The sequence below is a fragment of the Rhodofomes roseus genome (genome assembly GCF_022264815.1).
Source record: "Rhodofomes roseus strain CIRM-BRFM 1785 chromosome Unknown C8Q71scaffold_26, whole genome shotgun sequence".
Taxonomy (NCBI): Eukaryota; Fungi; Basidiomycota; class Agaricomycetes; order Polyporales; family Fomitopsidaceae; genus Rhodofomes; species Rhodofomes roseus.
Genome location: NW_025952982.1, coordinates 469,694 through 496,669, shown reverse-complemented (window position 1 = coordinate 496,669; position 26,976 = coordinate 469,694). Strand labels below are relative to the sequence as shown.

Here is a 26,976-nt window from a genome sequence, read left to right as displayed (position 1 = left end):
TATAGCCAAGCGGCCTTCATGGTACGGGCCGGCGGAATCGTCTGTATGGCATTCATACGTGCAATGTCCTTAATGGCCGCCTTATATGACGGATGAGCCAGGTTCTCCTGGCTCACCTGCGTCGATGATTTACGCTCGACGCGCATGGCCCTGTACGCCATGAATCCCATGCGAGCATCTCTGCCACCGTCGCTTTCGTATTCGTCGATGGGGGATGTCTCCCCAGGGTCATCGTATGCGTACTGTGACCCCCCATACTCTGATTGGGGGTAGTCAGTCACTTCGGCTTCCTCCCCACTTTGCACATCCACCGGTTGGTCGGTGTGGTCCGTGGGTACCGGCTCGACATGGACGTACTCTTCAGCAGAGTCCGTCCCGTCGTCCTCCACAATACGGGCTGCATTCATGCGGCCTGTTTTGCGAGGCGGTAATCTTCCCCCGTTCTTGCACTTGTCCTTATCTCTAGTAGTGTGTCCTTGTTCACCGCAGCTCCAGCATATAACGGTGCTACCACTCGCTGGAGTGGTAGCTTTCCCCGATGGTGCTGCGTGTTTCACCAAGCTTTTATCACTAACCACCACCGCCGTCGAGGTCGGTGGTGGCTTAGTGTATCCCGTATTCAATGCACTGGGTCGAGACGAGAACCGTGTCGACTGTCCAGTCGCTCGGGTGCGGCTGCTTAGTTGGGTCGCGAATTTCCGTAGTGCACCACTACCATCCTTGGTCATGGTGTTCGTCTGAGCGGTCCTCGACGCAGCGGCTGATTGCATCGCAAATTCGTACCTGCTTGCGGCCTGTACGATGCTCCCGAATGGTGACCGTTCGGGGGTGATGAAGTAGACCTTGCGCAAGGTCTCCTCCATTTCGGATGGTAGTGCCGTTAAGAAGCGGCGCTTCCATTCGTAGTCCCCGGGGCGCTCTGCCATACGGTCGGCGTATTGGGTCATCTTGTCGAGTAGCTCGGTCACCCCGCCACTCTTGTGGTAGGTTACCTTGCTCCAGGACTCAATGGCCTTTATCTCACCATCCTGGTGGATAAACCGTCGGTGCAGCGCCATGATCGCTTCTGCAAACGACCATTGCCGTTTGCTCCGTCGGGGTGATTGTACGTGGCAGAAGTACCAATCCTTGGCACTGTCGGCCAGCGAGTTCCCGGCAATTTGCACTCGGTCCCTGTCGAGACGGGGACCCGTGATGTGCAATACAGCGAAGAACATGAGCAGTTCGAAGAGCCACTCTTCGAACGCGTACAAATCATCGGTCCCTGACCAGGTGGATGGCTTGTCCATCTTGGCCGTCCTCAGGTAGGATGGTGTTTCGCCATCCGGGTCCTCGCCCACCATCTCCTCGATCATATCTAGGCAGTGATCGAGGGATCGGTTCATGCTATGGACCGGGCCAGCTATGTTCATCGCTGAGATGGACGGAGCCTCGTCGTGACTACCACTACCTTGCATGTATGAGTGCATGCCCTGGTAGTCGTATTCATGACTTGTTCGCCCTGAGGATGGGCTCGAGCCGCCTACTCCAGGAGGGAATGATACTCGTACACCCTCGCGGGGGTACGAGCGTTGTCTCTCTGTCCTTGGCACCTCCCTTTGGAGGTGCCAGTCTTTGTCCTCCCTTGTGAGGGGTCCTCGCGGAACCTCATTGCGATGATGAGGAGTCTGCATTCCCGGGTTAGGTACTCCCTCCTGGAAGTGCCGGACATTATCCATCTTCGATGGTGGCCCTCGCCGTGCTTCTTCAAGTGAGTGCGAGGGTCGCGTCTCTGGCTTCGGCACTTCCTTCTGGAAGTGCCGGGTTGTATCACTCATCCCGGGTGTGCGCGGACCACGGCTCGTGTGGTTCGCTCTTTCCGCGGGTGATGGTGTCGCCGGGATCTGTCCCCAGAATGTTTCCTCCTCTGGCAGTAGCGGTTTGCCGTGGTCGTCCAGCGCAATGGCTCCTGGGGGTACGTCCGGTCGGTAATGATAGTTGATTCTATCGTACCCCGGGCCCGCCGTGCGCTGCGGCGAACGGACGATCCGACTATAACCACTAGCAGTGGTTATGGTCTGTGGCATCGAGGCCAGTCGCTCGTTTGCGGCACGTCGTCGTTGAAACTGTTCCTCAGTTTCACCCTTTTGCCGGGGCAACTTCAAGGTCTCTGCAGCGGCTTGTAGGACTGGGTCCTCTGAGCGGCCTTGCATGGGTACATTCTCCGAATGTACCCTTGGCTTGACCCTTTTGGGCGGTCCTTTCAGTTCCTCGGACGCCTGACTCGATGTCTCGCTCCCATCGCTTGCCTCCCCCGTTGCCACCTCTGCCTCGATACCCTCAATATCCTGCTGTGCCGCCATTGCTGCTTCATGGAGGGTCTGCAACATTGTATTCTTATGATGTTGCATGGCCTGCAACATCGTGTCTTTCTGATGTTGCATTGCCTGCAACATCGAATCTTTCTGATGTTGCAGGTCGTTGTCCAGGTCCTCTCGGAGCTGGCCAATCGTCTTTTGGAACTTCGCTATTACTGATAGCTTAGCTACCTTCCTCCGGCGGGATCCATCGCGGGATCCTGCTCGTGAGCCAGACGCACTGGTCGGTCTGGATCGTGTTTGTGACGATCCTTCCGCCGCATCCGCAGGAGGCTCCCTCGCGGGCGCATCCTGCGTGCGGATGGTCGTAGCTTGGGTCGTTGGCTGTGCGCCATCGCCCGGTTTACCTTCCTGGGTCGTATTGTCCTCACACTCCGTCTTGATGGATGGAGACGCTCGGCTCTTCCCAGCTGCTACTCCTTCTGAGGAGTGGGAGTCCGGTGTTCCGGCTGTTACTCCTCCCGAGGAGTACCAGCCTTCAGCTGATACTCCTGATGGTCCTCCAGCCGTCGCAGTAGATGCTCCGGCGCCGGATGTCCCTTTCGGGATTAATGATGACGGTACGTTGGTAGTCATTGGGTTTGCTTTTCGGAAACGGCCGCTGCTATCTCGTAGTGGTAGCAGCTTGCCTTTCCGGTCGTACTCTTTGATGGAGTCTGATGGAATGTTGATGGATCGCGCTCGTTGTCTGATGACGTGTGATTTGACCGCACGCACTTCTGCTTAGAAGTTCGAGCTTTCGAAGGAGCGTAAAAAAGTATGGCGCTCCTCACACAAGTCGAAGTACGCTGCACCCAGTCTCTATTCCAGAGTGGTGCGGTACCTAGTGACGAGTGTAAAGAGCTGAGCTCCCACACCCGCTGGCGCCTACCTTTAAAGGTAGGCCCCAATACACGCGATCGTAATATACATGATAAGTCCCAGTATAGTCATACAGTAAATAACGTTACGGTAACGTCCACGTTACACCGAAGCAGTATCGCGAGGTTTGGAAGCAGATGTTACAGGACCATCTCGATGCCGGTTGTCTGCGGCCGTCGAACAGCCCGTACGCCTCGCCATGTTTCCTCATCCCGAAGTCTGACCCTGCCGCTGAGCCTCGGTGGGTGAACGATTACAGGGCCCTCAATGAGAAGACGGTGCCAGACAGCCATCCCTTGCCCAAGATCTCTGACATCTTGTCTGACTGCGCGAAGGGCAAGATCTGGGGCAAGATGGATATGACCAATGCCTTCTTCCAGACACGCGTACATCCCGACCACGTCAAATACAGTGCGATAACGACACCTTGGGGGCTATACGAATGGACAGTCATGCCCCAGGGTTGTCGTAACGCGCCTGCGACGCATCAACGTCGGATGTTCACAGCGCTCAGGAAGTACATTGGGAAGTTCTGTCACGTTTACCTCGACGACATCATCATCTGGTCTGACTCTCTCGAACAACACCGCGAGCATGTTCGACTCATTCTTCAGGCCTTGCGCGATCACGCCCTCGTCTGTTCCTACAAGAAGACCCAACTTTTCCTCCTCGATGTCGACTTCCTTGGCCATCATATCTCTGCGGCCGGCATCGAAGCGGACAAGTCTAAGGTCGACAAGATCCTCGCTTGGCCTATCCCCAAGTGCACGTCTCACGTTCGCGCCTTCCTCGGGCTCGTCCGGTATGTTGCCAACTTCTTACCGCAGCTGGCACAATACACACAGGTTCTCGATCCTCTGACGACAAAGGAGGCCGACAAGGACTTCCCGCCGTGGTCTGACGCGCATCAGCATGCCTTCGACGGGATCAAGGACCTGGTCTGTAGTCGGGAAGTGCTCACTGTCATTGACCACGACGCGCTGGACACCAACAAGATCTTTGTCTCTTGCGATGCCTCCGACCTCCGCACTGGTGCGATGCTCTCCTTTGGTCCTACCCTGCGCTCTGCCCGCCCCGTGGCATTCGACTCGTGTTCGCTCAAGGGCGTGGAGCTGAACTACCCGGTTCACGAGAAGGAGTTACTGGCCATTGTACGTGCTCTTAAGAAGTGGCGTGTCGAGCTGTTGGGCGCCCCGTTCGTTGTGTTCACTGATCATCGCACGCTCGAGAACTTCCATTGTCAAAAGGACCTGTCTCGACGACAGGCTCGATGGCAGGAGTTCTTGGCGCAGTATGACTTCACAATCCAGTATGTGAAGGGTGAACATAACGTTGCAGCCGATGTTCTGTCGCGCTGCCCGGTTGATTCTCTAATTGACCCGTCTGCATGCGCGGCAGTTGGCGAGCTAAGGGACGCGACCCGTTGTCTGCGTGACGCGACCGGGTGTGTTGATGCTTTGCCTGCGGCTGTCGCGATGACCGCGACGACTGACAAGGCGCTATTGGACCGCATTCGCGCTGGCTATACCACGGACGTGTGGTGTGTCAAGTTGTGCAAAGCGGTTGGGTCCATCGGCATTGTCGAACGTGATGGTCTCCTGTTCATTGGGAACCATCTCGTCGTGCCGCGGATCACCGACCTGCGGGAGTCGCTGTTCCGTCTTGCGCATGATGCGTTGGGGCATTTCGGCTTCGACAAGGGGTACGCGACTCTGCGCAGTGCTTACTACTGGCCTAACATGCGCAAGGACTTCGAGTCACTTTACATCCCCGCCTGCGAGGAGTGTCAGCGGAACAAGTCGAGCACGTGGAAGCCTCCTGGTCCCCTGCATCCGCTGCCCGTCCCTGACGGCCGTTGTGAGGAGATCACAATTGACTTCATTGGTCCCTTGCCGCCGGATTCTGGCTTCAACTGTCTCGCGACGGTGACGTGTCGTATGGGCACGGACTTGCGCATCATCCCCACCACCATGGACGTCTCAGGAGAAGAATTCGCTCCACAGTTCTTCGACGGCTAGTATTGCCACAACAGTATGCCCTCGGTGGTGATCAGTGATCGCGACAAACTCTTCGTATCGAAGTTCTGGCAGGCGCTCCAGAAGCTTGCAGGCGTCAAGTGGAAGATGTCCACTTCCTTCCACCCACAGACGGACGGTGCTTCCGAGCGTACGAACAAGACAGTCATCCAAGCATTGCGTTACCATGTCGCGCGCAATCAAAAGGGTTGGGTTCGCGCACTCCCTCGTGTTCGCTTCGCCATAATGAACACGGTCAACGCCTCGACTGGGTTCACTCCATTCCAGCTTCTCACCGGTCGCAGCCCTCGTCTAATCCCGCCGCTCATTAATGACAACATTCGGGTCGCTCGCGATGACGCTTCGGTGTCCGAAGCTGCGGCAAACGTCCTGCACCACATCGAAACGGACGTCATGGAGGCCCAAGACAATCTATTCCTGACAAAACTTCACCAAGCCCTCATGGCGAACGTGCACCGCGGCACCGAAATCGAATACAAGGAAGGTGATAAAGTGCCAGTGTTACTCTCCACCTTCCATCGTCGTCGCGAATACATGCAACGTGGCGATCATCAAGTTGCTAAGTTTATGGTACGCTGGGACGGTCCTTTCTCCGTGTTGCACGCGCATCCACAGGCGTCCGTGTACACACTCGACCTTCCCGCTTCCATGAACATCTTCCCAACCTTTCACGCCGCTCTGCTGAAGCCCTTCCGCGAAAACGATGGTGCTCTGTTCCCGTCACGCGAACACGCTCGACCGGGTCCTATCATCACTGCCGACGGGCAGGAGGAATTCGAAGTCGAGTCGATCTTGGACCGCTGACGCCGTGGGCGCGGCTGGCAGTACTTGGTCCGCTGGCACGGGTACAACTCGGGCTCAGACACTTGGCTACCTGGTTCTGCTGTCGACGACCTCTCAGCTCTTGATGACTTCTTATGGACTCTGGACTCTTAGGATAATGCATGCTTTAGAGGACGGGTGAGTGTAACACGGCTCTCGTCGGTTACTACATTACTAGACCGCGATTACTATACTATTACTTACGTTCCGCACACGATCACTACACCACTGTCCTGCTCTCGTGATACGTTACATAAGCGTCACCTCCCTACTTGGTTCGTTTTCCCCCTTTGTTGCTCTTCAGTCTTACTGTTGTGCAACGAAGGTACGTCTTACTATATCTAGCAATATCCTGTACTTACTTCAGTCTTACTGTTGTGCAACGAAGACGCCTAGTTCCTGTTCTGCCTCTAGAGTGATTTCCCAACGTGCGGACGTCGGGCTTACACCTGCGTGGGCATTATAGGCATCTATAGCTGTCACATGGGACTACACGGCCTCTGGAGAGCTAGGTAAGCTATATACTCTGAGCCTGAGCTATGGCCGGGAGACCTTTTTCCTGATGTCAATGCTTCCGCCACCTGCTACTAGTGATGTTGGTGGCCGGGCTCGTGAGCCCGAGCCCAGCCCGGCCGAGCCGGGCTGAGCCGTTCAGAGCCCGGCCCAAGCCTCTTTGGGCCGGCTGGAAGGGCCCGGCTTTCAAACTTTAAAGCCTGAGCCCGGCCTGTAAAGCCGGGGCTCGTGGTACCCAAATTGGGAAGCTGAGTCAGCCAGTCGGTGGCACTGCAAGGCCATGCGTCGCCCTAAGCCATTTTTCAGGATCGCCTGAACGTTTTCTCCTCGAGCCTTATCACACACCATGCGGCATTACCATCGGGCCCCTCGACGCTAGCACCACAACGCAAGATCCCCGATCATGCGACCATCGACAGCGCGTGCAATGGCGGGACTCCAACCAGAAACTTGGAGAGATCCAAACGCTTTGCAAGTCCCCAGGACGCGGCGCGCAGCAGTTAAGAAATGGAGGGCCGTTCGCGTTTCACAGTTGGTCTGTAGCTAAGTTTCTTGTCTACTATTCCTACGTGTTCTGAGTTCAGTGTACCTCAATACATAAACTTTCACCAAGGAATGTACCCCTGTGCCGCGGCCTCCATCAGCTGCAGCTCCACCGTGCAACTGCCGGTATTGACGCGCCGCTGCTTGCGCTGTCGGGGCAGTCTGTACTTGGCATGGTCGATAGATTCAACCGCTTCAATGTCTTGGATGAGCGGCGAGCCAGTAAGTCCCCCTTAACTGACTGGGCCAGCGACTCGATTGCGCACGCTACCCTCTTCCGCCCGTTGTCTCTCCCTGACTTACTGTCATGGCTAACAGCAACAGTAGTGGGAATCCGCTATACTGGCGGCCCGCAATCCGTCGGCCGCATCGTGCTTGCCTCCTCCCGAGTACGCCTGACGCAATTGCACTTCGCTACTTCTCATGGCTGGCTATGTGTCTGACCCTCTTTGCTTCGCCGTTTCTCATTTTGTATCCTCTTTTCCGATACTACAGACAAGTGGCAGTGCATAGCAGTGTGAACTCCGGTGCAAATGGCATCGCACTTACCGTCATATCCCTGCATTTGTACATGTCCTTGGTGCTCTTCGTCTCAGGTAAGCTGTCTGTTATGCTTGTGATATCTTCGAACTAACAAGCTCTTTTGGCAGCCTCGCTTTGCTGCCCTAGGCAGTTTGCTCTCCATCGCCTCCTCCCGCGCACTTCACGCCGCACTGTTCAACACCGCTCGCATGTCTCAAATATGCGTGTGGATCGTCTGAACCGCCTCATCAGCTGCCGCCCTTATACTATATTCGTCATGGGGACTAACAGTATACCGGAAAACGCTGGTGTGGGCACTCACCTGAAGTCTGTACCGCTAGGTACGGTTTTGCGCCTCCTGGCCACGTGGTCAGAGATCAGGAGCGGTGCTGATTATAGGCACTATGTAGTTGTCTCCGATGAGACTACCATTGGCGACATCTGGCTAGCACTTCGCCGCCGGCGCCTCATACCATCGACGTTCAACGTATCGCACTACATCACTGGCACGCGACATCCGTCCACTGCGTTCCCACACTATCAAACCCTTGGAAATCTTGGGCTTCAGGCCATGTCACATCTAACGGTGCGAGTACGTGTTCGTGCAGGGGCGGGTAGGCTTTCATACAGATCACAATGCGGCAGCCATGTTCACGAGTTATGGACTTATAGATAGCTCCGATCCTGGCCCTGCCGAAGACAGTCGGACACGGCGCATCTCCCGACCAAGTCAACGTGCAAGAGATCCGGATAATGTAGAACAACCTGCAACACGTGGTGCTCGCGCGCATACCAGTGGAGATCAGGAAGGTGACGTAGCGTCCGATCCAGGCGCTGGGGCAGAAGAGGACAGGGATACTACAGGTGCGTGATGTGTGGTTTGTTCGCACAGCCTCCCGGGCTCGTTGATTCAATCTACGAATCACTTCATCATACAGACACGCAAGTGACGCGTCCGTCTGCAAGCGGACACGTCCCAGCACCAATCGTCATCAACGACTCGGACGATGGATCAGAGGTGGTCGCCCCTCGCAAATCAGCTGGCAAGCGACGTGCTAGGGTGGAAAGCTCAGGGTCGGATGATTCAAATGCCAGTGGCAGTGGACACGAGCGAAGCGGCCGGCAATCGCGCAAGCGAGGTACGCCCTGTAATCATGTTCTCTACAGATGCATCTCATGTTCACAAAACCACTACATTAGTCCGGCATCGTTCACAAGGAGATCACTCACCTGTCGCCCCCGAGCTCGAGCAGAACAATGAAGAGCCTATCAGTGAAGACGGCACGCTTCGCGACCTTGCTCACATTCGCGCGCCGCCGCGTGTCAAGGCGAGTCGAGCGGACAAGACCGCAGATGTCAATGCGTTCTTTGGGCAGGCATATGACCGCCGTAATCCGAAGGACAGCCGCATGCAACGGGTCCGTGACTGTGAGCTGTGCAAGTACGTCACATTTGGTAAATTTGGTTGGGCTGGAATGCATCTGACGGTAATCATCATGCACACAGGAAGAAAAGTGTAGGGGATTTTGCGTTTGTACAGGATGTGTCCACACTCCGACGTCACCTGGCTGCGCACCACCGGGTAAGTCTGGATGCCAACGCTCTGGTAATGTCCGAGTTCATATAGTAGTCTGATCGATTCCACTAGGCGAGTTACCACAAGTGGTGCGACAAGAATAAATTCGAATCAAAGCTAGAAGATGACATCAAGGCGCGAGCGGCAGCCACCTCGCAGAAGCAGACAAATCTAGACGGTCATGTACGCACGACGACTCGCAAAGAAGACGAGGTTACGTACTCCGAGAGCGCTTTCCGGAGTGCCGCAGTTAAGTGGCTTATCGCTACTGATCAGGTATGTGATTGTGTACATTCCACGGAGCGCAATGGATGGTACTGACTCACATTGCACCTTTTTCTAGCCTATTGCCGCGTTTGAACACCCCGCGTTCATTACAATGATCAACATCGCCTCCCGCGCAAAAGGTGCCGTGACACTTCCAAAGCGCGCAGCCACACGCCGCGAGATCATAGACATGTTCCATAAATATATGAGGGACTTGAAGACACGTTTCTCAGTGAGCAAAACAACATACATTTGTACTGTACAGTGCTTCAAATACCTAACGTCACTGTTGCCTAGGGCGAGAGTGTTCGCGGTCGCATCTGCTTAACATGTGACGCGTGGCAAGCCAGCAACGTTGACGGCTATTTCGCGGTCACTGCTCATTGGATCGAAGAGCGACCAATGAGTGATTGGACGCTCGAAGCTGCAGTGATAGGCTTCGTGCGCATGAACGAATCCCATAGCGGCAAACGGCTTGGCCAAGCCTTATACAAGGTCGCAGATAGGGTTGGTATTGCAGACCGGGTAAGTCTGTGTGATCTCCTATGCTGAATTGCGCGATTCAATGCCATACCGCCCCTCACTGTTCTGGACATACAGATTTTCATGGTGACGTGCGACAATGCAAGTCCCAACATCAGGATGATGAAGGAATTTGCCTCAGTCCTTACGAAGAACCACCCCAACGTCAAGTTCGATCCTGCGCGACGTCGTATAGGATGTCTTGCACATATCATTAATCTTGCCACACAGGCAGTGATCGCACAGCAAAGTAAGTCGCCGCATTACGACCCGCACAAGCCTGAGGAACACATACCGGAGACGTCGGGTACGGTCCGTGATGAGATCGGACTTGTACGGGCCGTGTCAGTCAAGGTTTGTGGTCAAAAGATGTCCCAGATAGATGTCCTTGGGGCTGATTGTGCCGCTGTCGGTCAGATAATTGTTTCTCTGCTGCGGTTCACCGGGCGCGACGTAGGCCGGGCTATTCGCAGTGAGTTCGGGGGGTGGAGTAACGATTGGGAGAAGTCGGTGATCGAAGGGACCAGTGCGCCGAGGATCCGCTCTGACTTGGTACGATTTTAGCGTGACGTGCGACGTGCGTGCGAGGTTACGAGTGATACGGCGGATACGTGGACGTGGGCGAGGAGACGACAGACTTCAGCGGGACGCGACGGCGATACGACAGACCTCGGATATACGTGACAGACTTCGGCGGAACGCGATACGACGGCGGTACGACAGACTTCGAGGATACGGCGGTGCGGACGATAGACGGCGAGCGTGACGATGATACGACGTGGCGACGAGACAATAACTTCGGCGTAGATGGCAGTAGAGGATGGTTATGCTGGCTAAGGCTGCAGCGGCCGGTCAAATCTCCCTTAACACTGTCTGATACGCACGGGTAATCAGCAAACAGTGAGGCGCACGAGTTACTCGGAACTGCACGTAGGGGAAAGACTACATTGGGGGGAAACTGGGCTAGCTTATATACATGTCAGGTCAGGGGTATTCTAGTCGTGCTGAGTCGTGCCGAGTCGCAGTGAGTCACAGGCTATTCCTTCCTCCTTTGACCGGTCATGAGTCATTGCTGAGTCGCGCGGAGTCGCAGTGAGTCACAGGCTCATCTGTGCAGCCTATTCCTCGAGGTGAGTCGTCTCCCCTGTTGCCCCTGGGTGGGCCTGAGTAGGGATGACTGAGGCGCGTGTCACCGGTCCTTGGTCATGCGCTACGAGTTCGCCTGCGCACAATGTACTGCGCATCGCACGTACCGCACCGCATTGCGCGCGCCGGGTGTCTCCTGTACCGTGTACCAGACCGTGCATCGTACCGGGTATCGTGTGTCGTGCAGCGTATCGTGCGTCGTATACTGCGTAGATAGTGCGTGTTTCGGTGGTTCTGCTGGTTCGTGCGCGCAGTGTGGTGTGTGCGTACGAGCGATACGGTAGGCGTATTGGCTGTGTGCGTCTGGCCGCGACACCTGTCCCTGAGCCAAACAATTTGGGCTCAGGACACCGCCCCAGGAACGCTCCTCAAGCCAACGGAAACAGCACTTCCGCGATATCCAAGCTCACGCCGGTATCGAGCCGACGGGGATCAAGACACTCGTGGTCGACATGAAGGTGCGATGGTCTTCAACCTACGTCATGTTGAACCGAGCGTACAGTCTGCGAATGGTGAGCATACAATCACGAAAGCTCGTCGTGGGCAGACTAATGTGGAAATCTGGCAGTTCATTCGTCAATTCATGACAGAACTGTCACGCAAAACTTCTGACGCTCTGTCCGCCTCGAAGCTCCTCGCGTTAATCCCCACTAACATCGAATGGGCGCGCATCAAGACGTTCCAACGGGTCTTGAAGGTGAGTAATCCATACATCGCTCCGATAGGCGGCCTTGACTCAGCCGAGCAACGATGGGTCGCGGCTGCATAGATTGCAGATGAATGTCAGCAGCGGTTCTCATCGGAGAAGAACCCATCACTCCATCTTGCGCTGCCAGCGCTCGAAGACTTGCATGCGCAGTGGTCGAAGCTCTTGGAGGATTCGAGGTTTGACTTTTTCCAGCCTGCCATACAGGCTGGGCTTGACAAGATAGCCGAATATTACGACAAGACCGGTGATAACGACGCGTATGTCTTCTCTATAGGTACTGTACTATTCTACTTGATTCAGAGTATATGGAATCACTGATATGATATCGGGTTTCGGCAGTGCTCGAGCCATCAAGACGGCTCACGCATTTCAAGAATAACTGGAAAGACGAACCTGAACTTTGTGAGGCTGCTGAGCAACTCACAAGAGAAGTCGTGAGCTTTCGATAGGATATCCATATGATGAGCGTCACTTACTCTAGATTTCTGTAGTTCAAGGCACGTTATGAACAGCGCATCGCGAGGTCGTCCGAGTCACAGGCGGCTCCCACCGCTACCTCGGCATTGACGGTTCCAAAGAGCCAAGGATCATCACGATCACATCCTACCAGTATAGTCGAGCTGTCTGATGACGAAGACAACTCACCGTCGATCTCGCAGCAAATGAGAAGCCTACCAGGTGGCTGTGATGTGGAGGAGGATGACTGGGAGAGTGAATACTCGCGCTATATTGACCTAAAGGAGAAGATACCCGCAGGAATGTCTACGGTACAGTGGTGGGGGGTGAGTACGTCTGTATAATCACCGTGTATCTGCACTCAAGCAATTCTTGTAGCGGAACGCTTATCGGTTCCCTACATGGGCTGAGCTGGCACGCGACTATTTGGCAATCATGGCAACATCCGTTTCGAGCGAACGTGCCTTCTCAAGTGCTGGCATCACCATCACGAAACGACGCAATCGGCTGAAAGGTGACGTTGTCGAAGCCCTGCAGGCCCTGAAGTGTGCTCTCAAGAACGATCTCTTTTTCCGTGACGTTGGCGTGTCAGCAGCGAATGAGGAGGATGGTGAAGATGAGGGACTCGGAGTTGAGGACGAAGCAAGCGAAGCGGCTGGGGCTAAGGCTACAGATGGGGCTGAAGAGCTGTTCCTCGACCTTGATGACGACGCTGAGGAGGATGAGGCTGAGCTAGCGATGTATAGTGACTCTGACTGGTTAAGTTCGAAGCTGTAGTCTTTGTATTCCGTTGCTTGAATACTATCAGTAATCACTGAAGGCACCTCGAGTTCAGTGGTTGAAGTTCTTGACGCAGATTAGCCACTGGGCCATAAGCATAAGCACAGTAGTGACTTCAGCTCGCCCGAATAAGAGACAAACGAAGCATATATGTATTCTCTACATTAAATGCATATAGAATCAGCTCGGAAATAGTGTTTGGAGTTACTGCTGCAGTGAGGATGTATGTGCACCTATGAGCCCGGGCTTGGGCCCAAGCCTGACCCGGGCCCGGCCTGAGCCCTACTACTGGGCTGGGCTTTGGATATATCAAGCCCAAGCCTCCCAAAGCCCAGCCCAAACCCGGGCTTCCAAGCCCGGCCCGGCCCCGAACATCACTACCTGCTACGCCCATTCATTGAGTACGTACCAGACATATCAACATCCCGCCGCCCTTCTGCAAGCCAGTTGGGGTCCTGGGACATAGTAAGGCAAGGCTTCCAGGCGGAATATGGCCATATTGGACATTCACTGCTTGTCTATCATTCAGAAATTGTACGGATCGATGCGACAATGTATTACTCACCTATTGAAGCGCGCTCGCTGCAATGTTCGGCGGAATGCCAACATCCTCCGGTGTAGTCTTCGTGTTTGCCCCCGGATCATAGCCTGCTTCAGGTGCCTTGCTAGGGACGGAAATCAAATAGCTCAAAATAAGGTGCTCACATGCGAAGCATCTATGGTGTTCGTGGACCATGCACGCACCAGGAGGCCGCCGTTCAATATGACTTCACGGGCGGTATCAATCTTCGTGGGGTCTTGCCAGTAGCTGCTCAGACATCGATCTGACGCTGTACATGCCTTCGGGTCATTCCAGTCACCAGAGATGTCTTCTGTGACAGCAGCGAGGATCGAAGGTCAATGCTAATGAGTGAATGGGACATGAGGATGCAGCGCGACCGAAGAGGAGTCGCAGGAGGATGATCGGGTCATGTGACACTTACCAAATTGGGGTAGCTCAGCTCAGATTCACCACCACAGCAAGAGCAACTTGCGATGTGGGCCCAGAACAACTTGCGGACATGAGATAAGATATGTAAGAAGGTATAACACCAGTCAGCTTGGCCATCGGCCACGATTCTACGTCTTGCGACTCAAGTGACCGAGTACCTAGGGTGGCCGAGATCCCGGCCCGATACAGTAGTAGGGGATCGTGGGATGATAAGGTGTGTACGCCCGGGCTGTTCCGAGAATGTCGGAGCAATAAATGGAAATGACGGTCAAATTGGTTACCCGATGGGGGACACGATCACGTTCCTGCCCCGCACTTGGCCGCGGTGCGCCACAACTGGCAGCGCAAGCTCAAGGTTTGCGTCCGAAGTGGCCTCCGCCGCGCTGCCCCCACGCCTATGCTGCCCAGGCTCGCCCGGCCTCTCTTCCTCTCCTTCCACCACCACCAACACCGACCCGTCGCCACATCCATCGCTCGCATGGACGACGCACCTGCTGACTACGAGACACCTGCGCCGACTGGCGGTCGCGGACGCGGCCGTGGAAGAGGCTTTCGAGGCCGGGGACGGGGCAGGCGTGGAAGAGGCCGCGGCCGCGGGGCTGCCGCTGGGGCTGGGGAAGGCGATGCTCTGTACGAAGAGCTCGAGACGACCGCGACGATCGTCGAGATACCTCTTGAGGAGGAGGTAGAGGTCGACGCCGTAGAAGAGAGCCAGGGCGACGGTGGACGCGGTGGACGCGGACGCGGGCGTGGACGGGGCTGGCGGCGCGGAAGGAGGCCCGGAAGAGGAAGGGGCAGGGGCGCCGCACCGGCGGAAGCACGTATCGATGCTGAGGCAGGAGAAGGCGAGCAGGCGGAAGGAGCGAGCGAGGCTCGCGCTCCTCGTCCTTGGAGGGAGCGGCCTCCGAGGCAGCCAAGGCTGCAACTGACCCACTGTGCGTACCCATGCCTCCGTCTTTCATTCTGAACTCATCAAAGGCCATACACCTAGTCATCTCTCTTCCCATCGTACGTACACCCGCATATATGCCCGGCGTGCCCTCGACTGACGCATTCACCCATCACAGGGTCATCACGCAGAACTGCAAAAGACCATCTCGTCGCTCACAGACGGACTGCTTGCCGCGGACCCTGCCATAGCCGGTCTCGACCCGACCATCGTCGTACCCGCCCGCAGGCTCCATCTCACCCTCGGCGTCATGTCTCTCAAGAAGGAGGTAAGCGCGGAGCAATCGGAGGCCGCTCCGGCTTCGGATGGCGCAGAGCAGAGCCCAGCGGTAGACAAGCCCACGCTCGCGAGCGCGATCGCACATCTGGAAAGCCTGAAGCCCCAGATCATGCAGTTGCTTGAAGGGAAGAAGCTCCAGGTCGAGCTGAGTAGGATTGACATCATGAGGTTCAGGGCGAATATCAAGCGCGCCAACGTGATGTGGGTTGGACCACCCGAGGAGGGTGAACTGGCCGAGAGGTTGAGGGTAGTGGCAGGTGCGTATGCCCCGCACATGCAACGGCGTCGTCCGCTATACTCATGGCTATGACTTTGTGTAGTGTTCGTCAATGAATCGTTCATGGAAGCCGGATTCCTGGCCGAGGAACGTGAATTAAAGGTATGTTCCTCTGATTCTTGATTTCGATGAGCGCTGCTGATGGCATTCGCCGCTACAAAACTTTCAACTCCTCAACCTCATCTCGCCCGAACAGCTCCATTGCACTGTCCTGAATTCAATCTATCGCAAGCCGCGCCACCAGTACAAGGGCCGCATACCTTTCTCCTTCGCCTCCATCCTTAAATCCGACGCCTTCCGCACCATCGCGCTGGAGCCTGACACGCTTGCAGTCCTCGTCGACGAGCCCGGAGGCGGCGGCTCTACTGAGCTCGTCAGCACAGAGGTCGACGCCGCCGAGCCCAGCGTAGCGAATGGCGACGGCGGGGGGAAAGGCAAGGGTAAGGCGCAAGGCGGAGGTGGGCGGAAGTGGGAGCCGGTGCCCGTCAGCCTGGGCGTGTGGGACGTGGACGAGATACAGATCTGTGAGATGGGCAGCCATGGGCCGGAGGGCGAGTACCTGGCTGTCGGGAAGATCGTGCTGGACTGACGGGCGTGTTCGCTGAACCGAGGCGAGGGCTTTGACTGAAAATCGCGCAGGCGTGCATATGGAGGGGACGTGCGCGCGCGCTGCTGGGTCTTGATGCAGATGGCTACGGAATGGCATGTGAGTGAGCGAGACAAAATGTACAGTACGTGTTGTATCATGGTATGAATTGATCGGGCGATCGTTCGGGATCGAGGCTCACTCACTAGAATCCTTGGGGTGATCGTGATCGTTTCTCGTCGGCAGCATTGTGGAGTGCCTCGTGCAGGTATTCCTGGTTCCTCCCTGTGTAGGGCACTATGACATGCGCATCGAAGGAAGCGCTCTCGGCATCCATCATTCAAACTGGGTCACTGTTCAAGCTAATTGTACCCTGCATCCCGATGCGCTCGAAGGAACGAACGCGCCGATTCGTTGTTCATCGCGGTTCGTCTTTGTGATCGTCTTTCATGAGGAGCCTGAACTGACCGTCCTGAGGCCCGGGTTGCAGCGCGCTTTGGGACACTTGCGCGCCAGAGCCTATTCAGCGATGTGCAGCACGGTGGACGTCCAAGACCTCGCCGAGTCCACACTTATCGCTAGATGCCCCTGCTCGGGTCCTCTATTTTAGAACTAATCCTATATAGATCGGCCCTTGTACTAGTCCTAGTCCAGACTTACAAGACCGCCGCATCGTCAACAGTGAAGATGGATCCCGTTTCACTGCATGGTAAAACCACTGGTTGCATTTTCTGTTAATCGCGGCAACACGCGCCGCTATGTAACCCTACGCCAACTCCTGCCAATAGGTATCCGTGAGGATTGAGGTGCGTATGTTCAATCAACTCGTGGCCGGTCCGAAAACGCTCATGTGCGATCTCGAGGGCAGCCTCTGAATCCTGCTTGTTCAAACTCGTCGCACCTCGACGAGGCTATCGGATACGGGCAGTGCGACGCTGACCGCAGCAGTCGATAGCCAGTCCCAGAGCCGACGTCGATGCCATTCGTCTGCGCGCGATGTACTGTGGCATTCGCAACGCAGGCCGCACTTCGGCGCCAGGGACCTGCCCTGTAGGTGAGAGAATTCGAAATCTACGGTGTCGACAGGTGGTGCCGCCCAATCTCAGCAAGGACCAGGGATGCGTTAGTGGAGACGGTTTTGCCGCCGCTCCGTAAAGATAGGCAGTGCGACTGTGATAGGGATGTAGCAAAGGCCTAACGGATGCAGGGACACAGAGGTGCAGAATGCATATCAGGGTTGGACATTACATAGGGGTGGGGCCCGGCTGGGGCATGGAAGTTACTCGCGTCGAATTCGGTTGCGAAGGATGCATACCGGGTAGACGTCGAAGACTTCGCGGAGCCCATGGCAGACGCCTCAGGGCCCGCGTAAGCCGACTGCGCATATAGATGCGCTCCGTCGTTCTCATTCTACTTTTTCATTCGCACTGTACTTTGGCGCGGTATTGGCAGACATCAGCCAAGAAAGAAGACATACTACGCACCATGTTTTCTGTAACCGATCTCATCCTGCGAGTCTTGTTGAAAAAGCCCGGGAAGGCATCCACTAGGAGGTGAATCTGCTCGTTCGCCCTACTAGTATGGAACCACGTATGATGAGTCCTTCGAGCACAGGACGGACGACATTTCGCGTGGTCCACCGTCTCCGGGTCCCCGCGTCGAGGCCGGCTCTGTGATGCCAACGACGACTTCACCGGGTCTTCTCATTTGTTCCCGCTGCGGGAGGGTGTTCAACCGGAAGGAGGTACTGGAGCGCCACAAGTGCCCTGCGATAGGTGCGGATGACTGTGAACTATAGGTGCCATGGCTTTCATGACTCACTGTGTTCTACAGCGTAAGGGGCGCCGCGGTGGATGGCAGCGCCCAGAGGTGATATGACCGGTGCGCGGGAGCTTGTTTGATGTGATGAACCGCCTCCTGACGATTGGCATAGAATAGTCAAGGACATACATCGACGTCGGCACGATGGTCAACTCGGAGTGCACGTATTTTAAGCTCCGCTCGCGCCTTGCGTGCTCTGTCGATATCTCTCGTTGTGAGCAAGAGGCGTAAGCGTTTACTCGAGCTGAGACGGAGGCGTCAGTACGTCCGCGCGCCGTTTGCAGCGGCGATCTGACCAATTGCTGTATGTGACTTTGTGTGGCACTATGTACCGCGAGTACGTCCGACGCTCGAGAGAACGCTCGTCGAGTGCTTCTAGCGACATGGAATGGTCTGCAAGACGTTTGTCAGGATACAACCCTCGCGGCAGATGTACTACTTACGCTCAGCGGATGTACGACGCCAAGCGCCTTGGACCGTCGAGCGTGATCTGCCAGTGGTGGCGTCTTCTGGATGCTCAGACAAGAAGCAGGTGGTGAGTGCAGATAAGGGACTCCATGCAATGACAACGTACGTCCTTGGCGATTGGGGCAATTTTACAATGTCGGAGCACGGCATGATCGACCTCGACGGGACCCGTTCTGAGGCGAGACACTCCTGAGGCGAGGCCGACACTGGATGTGGGGTCGACGGTATGTACGAGGCCCATCTGCGGTGGGGTGAGCCGGAGGACTTGATGACAGAGGATAATGGACGGACTGACGGACCTCACCGACCGCAGGTCTCGTCGCTGGCCGTCGTCGGATCATGCAGAGCGCGGCGTGGCGCTGGCCCAAATCTCGTGCAAACCGACATCCGCGACGCGATGAAGCTGTTCGTCCGCGCATACCGTGGTCTCCGTGACACGCGCAGTGAGCGTAAGTGTGAGCCTAATGCTGTTGCGTGTTCGGGCGGACCATCCTGCAGCTGTTGTGCAGATCTCATGATCACGTCGTCGGGATCGTGGACGCTGGCCAAGGCGGCGAGTCTAGGAACGTCTGGCTGGGATGCTGGCGCGTGCAGTGGGCGGCCCAGGGCAGACCGGACGGGGACCATGAGGATCCACATGCGGCGGGCGTTGTGCAACGATGAGGAGGAGCACGACATTGCGCGCCATACGCGTTCTGTGCCAGTCATGTGCGATATGTATGGCGAGTTGCGCGATGGCCACGGAGAGGGCAGAAAGGCGAGCTGGGCACGCTCGCGGGCCGACCGGCGGCATGCACGGTGATCAAGTGGCGCCGCCACCAGGCCGCCACAGGCCGCCACCAAGTCAGGTCGTGGTAGATAGAGTGGACCCAGGCTGTCGGTGGGCGTCGTGATTTGCCAGGCACATCTTCCAAGGACAGAGTGCCTGAGCCCGGGTCCAGTGGCCGTGTGCGGGAGCAAGATAAGAGCAGAGTGGCGGGCTGTGGCGGGACGAGGAGCGGCGTGCCAAGGATGTGGGGGAGACGGCCCTGATCGAGCTGGAGGATGGCAGCATGTGGGCGGTGGCTGATAACGGGCGCTTCTCTCCTCCTCCTCCTCCATGGTGCACGCGGTTCCCTGCCCTGAGGCTATCTCGCTGCAATGGCCAGTTCATGCGGTGCCTTGGCCGCCCTCGCCTCAGGCATAAAAGGCCACGGTCGCGTGAGCGTGCACTCCGAGCATCCGTCTTCTCTCCACGCCATCTCCCGCCGCTCCGGCCGGGCTGTTCCCAGACATGGCCGCCATCCAGCGCAAGACGTCCGACTTGTCCGTCACCGACGAAAAGTCCGGATCCGCCGTCGTCGACGAGAAGGGGCCTTTCGACCACCTCCCCGTCCTCGACACCGCCCACGTCGATGCCGCCGCCGTCGGTGATGTGCGTGTCCCTCGTCCTCGTCCTCACAGTGTCCTAACCTCTTCCCAGGTCTCTGAGGACGTCCGTGCCATCGATCTCGACGCGTCCGGCAAGGAGCGCCCCATCGAGACCGGCCAGGACTATGCCCTCCGTCTCGTCTCCCTCGAGGACGACCCCACCCTCCCCGTCCTCACCTTCCGCACCTGGTTCCTCGGCCTCGGTCTCGCCTGCTTCGCCGCCGTCCTCGGCGAACTTTTCGTACGTCCTCTCTCTCTCGTGCACCCGATATGCCCTCACCGTCCCCCAACAGTACTTCCGCCCCCAGACCGTCCAGGTGTCCGGCCTCTTCCTCCAGGTCCTCGCCTTCATCCTCGGCCGCGCCTTCGAGGGCGCCCTCCCGGGACCCAACCACGCCGTCGACAAGATGCGCACCCGCGACAACCGCTTCTGGCGCTTCATCAACCCCGGCCCCTTCAGTGCGTCTCCTACCCCCTTCACCGCTCCTCCATCACTCACATGCCCTCATAGACATCAAGGAGCATGTCGCCATCAGCATCATGTCGGTGAGTCTCCAGCCCCGCACCCGGCCCGACGGGTCTGCTGACCGTCCTTATCTCTGTCACGACAGACGACCGCGTCCGACCAGGCCATTGCCATCTCCGTATTTGCCGCGCAGGACCTCTACTACCACGTCGCCGTCAACCCCGCGATTGGCATCTTCACGTTCGTCTCCTCCCTAGCTCCGCGCCCTTGCGATCCTAACAGACCTCCACAGCCTGATCGCGTCCCAGCTGATCGGCTATGGGCTCGTGGGGCTCGCCCGCGACTACCTCGTCTACCCGACCTGGGCCGTCTACCCGTTCCTCATGCCCCAGGTCCAGCTCTTCGACGCCATGCACCGCGGCCAGGGCATCTTCCTCCAGAAGAAGCGCCGCGTCTTCTTCTGGAGCGTCCTCGTCGGCATCTTCGTCTGGGAGTGGTTCCCGGAGTACATTGCCACGTACGTCTCCTCCTTGTCCGCCGTGTCTCGCATTGCTGACAACCGCGCGCGTGCAGCACGCTCACGGGTATCTCCATCTTCTGCTTGGCCGATCGCCACAGCGCGTGGGTCACCCGTATCTTTGGTGGTGCGGCCGGAAACGAGGGGCTTGGGCTGTTTGCGCTCTCGCTCGACTGGAACTACATCGGTTCGGGCGGCGGCGCGATCGGCTCGCTCTTCACGCCTCTCGCGACGCAGCTCTCGCTCTACTCGGGTGTCATCGTCTGCATGTAAGCCCTCCCTTCGCCGCGCGTCCACCCTCGCGCTGACCACGCATGTGTGCAGCATCGCGTTCTGCGCTTGCTACTCGCGCGACGTGTGGCACGCGCAGAACTTCCCGTTCCTGTCGCAGCTGCTCTTCTACGAAAACGGCACGCAGTACGAGCAGCTCGCGATCCTCAACAGCGACTTCACGCTCAACAACACGCTGCTCGAGCAGCAGGGCCTCCCGTACTACGCCGCGTCGCAGACCCTCTACCAGCTCTCGCGGACGGCGTACATCGGCAGTGAGTGTCCCAGCCTCTGTGTGCCCCCCGGTGTCGCTGACGCTCCGTGCAGCGGCGGTGACGCACTTCTTCATCTGGCACTTCAAGGACGTCTACCAGGTCGTGCGGAACGTGCGCACGCAGGAGTGCCAGGACGCGCACTACCAGAAGATGAAGGTGTACAAGGAGGTCCCCTTCTGGTGGTTCTTCGTCCTCTTCCTGATCATGTTCGCGCTCGGCATGGGCCTGATCTACGCGGCGGACTCCGGCCTTCCGTGGTGGGGCTTCATCGTCGCGCTCATCTTCTCGACGGCGTTCGTCCCGATCCTGGGCACGCTCTATGCGACGGTGGGCTACCAGCCGAGCTTGCAGTTCTTGATCCAGATGGTCGGCGGCGCGATGATCCCCGGCAAGCCCGTCGCCAACATGTACTTCACGCTCTGTACGTCCTGCGCCCCTGCACACCGATTTCGCGGCTGACCTCGCGCGCTCGCAGATGGCTACCAGACGTACCAGCTCACGCTGAACATGCTGCGCGACCTCAAGCTCGGGCAGTACACGAAGCTGCCGCCGCGGGTGACGTTCCTGATGCAGACCGTGGGGGGCATCGTCGGGGGTGTGCTCAACTACGTGATCATGAAGTCGGTCATCTCGGGGAACCGCGAGATCCTGCTGGACGTGCAGGGCACGAACGTGTGGTCCGGGCAGCAGGTGCAGTCGTACAACTCGGCCGCGATCACGTGGGGCGCGCTCGCGAAGCCGCTGTACGCGCCGGGCGCGCGGTACGGGTTCATCCCGTGGATGCTCATCGCGGGGCTCGCGGTGCCGATCCCGTTCTTCATCGCGCACCGGCTGTGGCCGCGCGCGGGGTTCAACTACGTGTTCACGCCGGTCGTCGTCGCGGAGCTGGGGTACCTGTCGGTCGGGATCAACTCGTCGTGGATGACGTCGCTCGCGGTCGCGGTGTTCTCGCAGTGGTACCTGCGCAAGTACCGCCCGCGCTGGTTCCGCAAGTACAACTTCCTCCTGAGCGCCGCGCTCGACGGGGGCACGCAGATCATGGTGTTTGTGTACTCGTTTGCGGTCGGCGGCGCGAGCGGGAAGGCGGTCGCGTTCCCGAACTGGGCGCTGAACCCGGCGGGGAACCCGGACTACTGTATGCGCCTTACGGACTGAGCTCTGCGACGGGACGCTCTTCTCCTTGGTGGCACGCTGTATCATATGTACGTGGATACACTGTTAGGGTAGTAGGTACATATAGATTTACGATATATAGAGCACGATGCACACGACGCACGATTGGGATACGTCGCTGACGATGCTGCATGTAGTAGTACGTTTTATCGATTCTATCCCCTCTTCCGTTTCTTGCCCATGGCGTTGCGTGTGATCGGCTGCGATGGAGGTGCGTTGCCTGTCTTTGTAAAGCGAGGCGTGCATATTGCGTGCTGCGGAGAATCGTTGAGTGCGATGGCGAGTGGCACTAGCCACACCGTTAGGCTGCGACGGTTCGGACGTCCACGCGGAGATGAACACTCGGACCGGATGTACTCAATACACCCGTCTCCCGAGAAGCAGGGGGGGCTTCGACAAGGCCTCGAGTGCCCGAGCAGGCGTGTCGGTTCCACGAGTTTGGCGCATGATCGCTCTGCGACTCGGTGCGTTTGCATACTGAGCGCCAAGGTCATTCCGCTTCGAAATGCCGCCTGCTCGAGTTGTCTGCGAACGCGCGCAGTGGATGGGCTGTCGGTGAGGGGAAGGTGCGATCCTGAGGACGGACACAGGCTCAATCGCAGGGCTGAGTACGTACGTTGCGCGATGGACTGCCCGTAGAATAGATCGATTCGAAAGCGAGTTCATGGCAGCGTACGCGTCCCACGGATGAGCATCCTCATGAACAGTGGCTCACGACTGAGGCCTGAGGTCCACGTTCACCGAGATGACAGAAATCAGACACGAGAGAATACTAGCTGGAATATCGAGACTCAATCATAGTGTACCCGAGTAGATACACACCCATAGTATCTTGGGGTGTCGATAGAAGATCGCCGAGCGACCCGCTCAGTCAAGCCATGCGACAAGATTGACGACCGGCGAGTTGTCAACGCCTTGTCAAAAGTCGGAATAGGGTTGCATGGAGTCTCCATACGCTCGGGTCGCTCGTGCAATAGACCAGCGGCAGAGCGGCTCAGAGCGGTATCGCGGCTGTATACCGGAAGGCCGATCTAAATGATTGGGTTACTTGAGAAGAGCGGCGTGGAGGGAGTCGAGAACATGATTCGGACTGAAGTTGTCCTACGCACTGAATGTATAGACAACGCACTGCTCAGTCTATGGGTGGAAGGACTGCCTCGCGCGCGGTGCATTGCAGCATGAGAGACGGATACGCTGAACCCGATATGCCGCCGACATACGACGAGCACCGGGCGAACACTCGGCGAGAAGACTGGTGTTGCATTGATCTCGTGCGCCATGTATTACGACGACGCCGTGGCCTGAATCATGCGTGAAGGAACTTCTTCCGAGATTGACTGTAATAAGCAACAGATATGCATTCTGAGTCTACGGCATGCCGATGGAATCGCGCCGGGCGTAACTTTTCAGCCCCGGGCCGGCGCGCTCTTCCTTAGCTCTGTCTCGAGAATCAGCAGCGTTCAGCATAACTCTTGTACTCACCAGCCAAAGAAACAAGCCGGCTGTTCCCACTGATAGCAGAAGGTATGTAGGACTCTTTTCGCAGTGGTTGAATCCGTGTCCTCGCTGACTGCACTTCCAGTATGCGTAGCAAGCCTAGCGACACTGACTCTGCATCAGTTCGGAGGCTGCGTCGAAATCCGATCCTTACGGAGCGCTGCCCTGCCCACCGCAGGTCAGTGCTTCCGTCCACAGGCCGTTAACGCCGCCACGATTTCTCACCCTGTCCCTGAGAACGAGCCTATCAGCGGTCCAGCACGAGGCACCTCGCCCAACTCACTCACGTACACCTCAGAGGCTGCGGAGGTCCGGGCGTGGAAACTCTCGTGGATCCTACAAGCGCTCCGGGAGATGAACGTGGATGAGTGTGCGAGGATCCCTGGCTGGGGGCAGGGGATCGTCTGGCCGGCTGAGTTGCGCTCTCACCCGTCCAGGTAAGCATGTCTTCCCGGGGCGGTCGAGAGCGTCTGGCTCGTGCTGGGCCGCGCGTCAAGGCGGGTGTGTCCTGCGACCGTCCTGCCGTAACGGGCCTCGGGCAGCTCGTTCTTCGCTCGCCCCTCCGCATGCGGATCTCAGGACGCCACAAGCACGCACGGGCGTGTGGGTCTAGCCTGTGAGCTGAATGTGCACTCCGCTAGAAGACGGCGTATAATGAAGCACGCACCGGACCCGCGCGCACGCATTCGGACGAGGGCTGCGCCCGCTCGCGAGCCGCTGGGAGGATCGATTGCGCTCCAGCTGCGAGTTCGATGGACATGAGCGACCCCAAATGAACGCCGGGCCGGGGTGCCCTCATGGCGACCTCGGAGGGGCAGCACTTGATAGGCCCGGGCGCACGGCCGGTGCACGCGGCGATGTGCGTGCCTCGAGTGGGTGTAGCTCGGAGACCGAGAGGTCGGCAAGGACTATATTCCCGCGTGCGCCTGTGCGAAGGGCGGGTCCGAGTTTGGAGGATCGTCGTCGCTGCTGTGCCCACTCTATTCTGTTGCGAGCGCGCGTTACGACGAGTACGCAGGGATGACCTTGGAAGCTGGTTCGAAATTTCTGGGGTCCATTTGCGATCTAGAATGCTGGTATGTGAGTGGCCCCACCGCTTCTTATCGAAGTCGAACCTGACCTTCGCACCGGATCTAGTGTTGCTTCCAATACCGTCAGCACAACTGTCGAAGCTAGAAAGGCAAACTCGCATCTCACGATGAGCCACGGTCATGATCACGCATAACGAAGTTCGCATTGCCATCACGCGTCGCCCCTCATGCTCCTGGCACGCGGCCCCCTGGCTGGTTCTCGAGTTCCAAACGCGGTTGTCGTAACGGCCAGATGAGAAGCGCGGGGGTGACAGGTGACTGCGAGGACGACAAGTGCCGGGTCGAGCGCTCGAGTGCGCTGAAGCTTCGCGAGTGATAGACTCAGGCGCGCGGTCGCAGGGCGTTCCGTGTTGTGCGTTCTGCTGGCCGAGGCCCATAGTGTGCCGTAACTGCCGTTGAGTTTGCCGTACGACTGGTAACGGTGAGATGGATGGTACACGTTTGCGATCTGGGCACGCAAGTCTTGTGCAGGCCCGGGCCCGAGTTTGGACCGTGCAGCAGCAGTGTTGGTCGATGTCAAGCGAAGGTCCCTGGATGTGGAGGCACTTGAGGACGAGGATGGCAAGCGAGGTGAAGAGCCGTGTCTTCCGATCGCTGCACTCCGATAGCGCATATTTCAATCCATGCATGAGACCAGCCCGTGGTCCACTCAAGTATTGAATACCAGTACAGCGGATCTGACCGTCGCGTCGAGAGCAGACGCGTAGCCAGCACGAATTCACTGCGTGTCCGTCTGCGCGCGAAGCCACCGCAAATGAGATTCCAGATCTCAGATGTATGTATGCAACGGTGATCTCGCCACCGCAAATTGAGAAGGGGCCAAATTCGAATTCGAACCGCGCGGGGCATGCTTGCGTGATGTCGGAGACGCGGGACCGGATGCAGACGAGGATTGTCACGGAGATACAGACGGTGAGATCGCCACCGACTTGTCGGTCTCTGCGTTATGCACCGGTGGTCCGTGCGAAAGGGCGTGGGGGCGGCAGGACGGCGTATGACGGGGCCAGCAGCGGGGCCGACGGATTTGCGACCGAGGCTGCGAAAGGAAGGTGCGATCGAGCCCGAGACGATGGTCCGCAACTGTAAGAGCCGGAAGGGGGAAGAGAACGCGACCGGCGAGCTAGAGGCAATCGCGGGCGTCGCGGGAACGGATGGGATCTGGAGAAGCGTGCGGAAGGGCCAACTGGCAGCGGGGCGAGCCTGTGGCTGCGCGGCCGGTGGCTGGCGGTGGCTGGAGCTCGGGATCGCAGTGCACAGCCCCGTCGGGTGGCGTGGACGGAGCATTGCTACGGCGAGTCAGAGCCCGGGGCGTCGGTCATGATCGACCGTGTTGTGTACCCCGCACGACGTCATTATAGGTGGGCCGCGGGCGCAGTGGGGTCGTGTACAGTGCGCCCACCCGCTCGCTCGGATATCCCTGTCGAACCGTGCGCGCGGCGGCGTCTGCGGACACCTTTCGTGGAGTCCGGCTCGGGGTGGTGTTCAATTATGTGGCGAGAGAGAACAGGGCCACACTCAGCTGTGTTGGTCCGTACAGGACTTGTCGGTGGCGTACGCGTGCAGGCTGGTCCACAGCTGCAGCCCAGGTGGCTAGATGACAGCGAGCAGACCACGAGTGGCCGGACTGGGGATGCAAGGGGGAGTGTGGTGCGGACAGCCGGTGGAAGGAGGAGCAGAAGAGCGGAAACGGGTCCGTGTTGGTGGGACGGAAGGGCTGGGTGGCTCCCCGGGCCCGCCGCTCGCCGCCCCTCGCGGTGGGATTCCCCATCGTATCGGGCGTGCCGGGCGTCGCCGGG

The 26,976-nt window shown here is 57.9% G+C and overlaps 6 protein-coding genes across 6 annotated transcripts; 3 read left to right on the top strand and 3 right to left on the bottom strand.

The window, feature by feature from the left end:
- Window positions 1-227: 227 nt before the first annotated feature.
- Window positions 228-1,673, bottom strand: C8Q71DRAFT_715391 (uncharacterized protein; the record flags this gene model as incomplete). Its single annotated transcript, XM_047921041.1, has 1 exon — window positions 228-1,673. A coding segment is annotated over one exon (1,446 nt), but the record flags the coding sequence as incomplete, so codon positions are not given.
- Window positions 1,674-9,203: 7,530 nt separating this feature from the next.
- On the top strand, window positions 9,204-9,825 carry C8Q71DRAFT_715451 (uncharacterized protein; the record flags this gene model as incomplete). Its single annotated transcript, XM_047921045.1, has 3 exons — window positions 9,204-9,236; window positions 9,303-9,506; window positions 9,574-9,825. Coding segments are annotated over 3 exons (489 nt in total), but the record flags the coding sequence as incomplete, so codon positions are not given.
- Window positions 9,826-14,424: 4,599 nt separating this feature from the next.
- C8Q71DRAFT_782775 (uncharacterized protein) lies at window positions 14,425-16,403 on the top strand. The gene is made up of 5 exons (XM_047924945.1): window positions 14,425-15,036; window positions 15,093-15,109; window positions 15,169-15,586; window positions 15,650-15,708; window positions 15,803-16,403. The coding sequence occupies exons 1-5, from the start codon at window positions 14,499-14,501 to the stop codon at window positions 16,193-16,195; spliced, it is 1,425 nt and encodes a 474-aa protein (XP_047774611.1). The 5' UTR covers window positions 14,425-14,498; the 3' UTR covers window positions 16,196-16,403.
- Window positions 16,404-18,622: 2,219 nt separating this feature from the next.
- C8Q71DRAFT_305473 (uncharacterized protein) lies at window positions 18,623-19,755 on the bottom strand. Its single transcript, XM_047917692.1, has 2 exons — window positions 18,773-19,755; window positions 18,623-18,722 (listed from the first exon to the last, which is right to left on the bottom strand). The coding sequence occupies exon 1, from the start codon at window positions 19,580-19,582 to the stop codon at window positions 18,782-18,784; it is 801 nt and encodes a 266-aa protein (XP_047774610.1). The 5' UTR covers window positions 19,583-19,755; the 3' UTR covers window positions 18,623-18,722; window positions 18,773-18,781.
- C8Q71DRAFT_782753 (OPT oligopeptide transporter) lies at window positions 19,493-22,769 on the top strand. The gene is made up of 10 exons (XM_047924944.1): window positions 19,493-19,895; window positions 19,944-20,132; window positions 20,185-20,350; window positions 20,403-20,437; window positions 20,503-20,597; window positions 20,650-20,874; window positions 20,931-21,143; window positions 21,199-21,419; window positions 21,472-21,840; window positions 21,895-22,769. Exons 1-10 carry the CDS (start codon window positions 19,755-19,757, stop codon window positions 22,572-22,574), a joined length of 2,334 nt encoding a protein of 777 aa, XP_047774609.1. The 5' UTR covers window positions 19,493-19,754; the 3' UTR covers window positions 22,575-22,769.
- A 2,695-nt stretch (window positions 22,770-25,464) lies between these two features.
- Window positions 25,465-26,565, bottom strand: C8Q71DRAFT_305350 (uncharacterized protein). The gene has a single exon (XM_047917691.1). It carries the CDS (start codon window positions 26,462-26,464, stop codon window positions 25,697-25,699), a length of 768 nt encoding a protein of 255 aa, XP_047774608.1. The 5' UTR covers window positions 26,465-26,565; the 3' UTR covers window positions 25,465-25,696.
- Window positions 26,566-26,976: the final 411 nt, after the last annotated feature.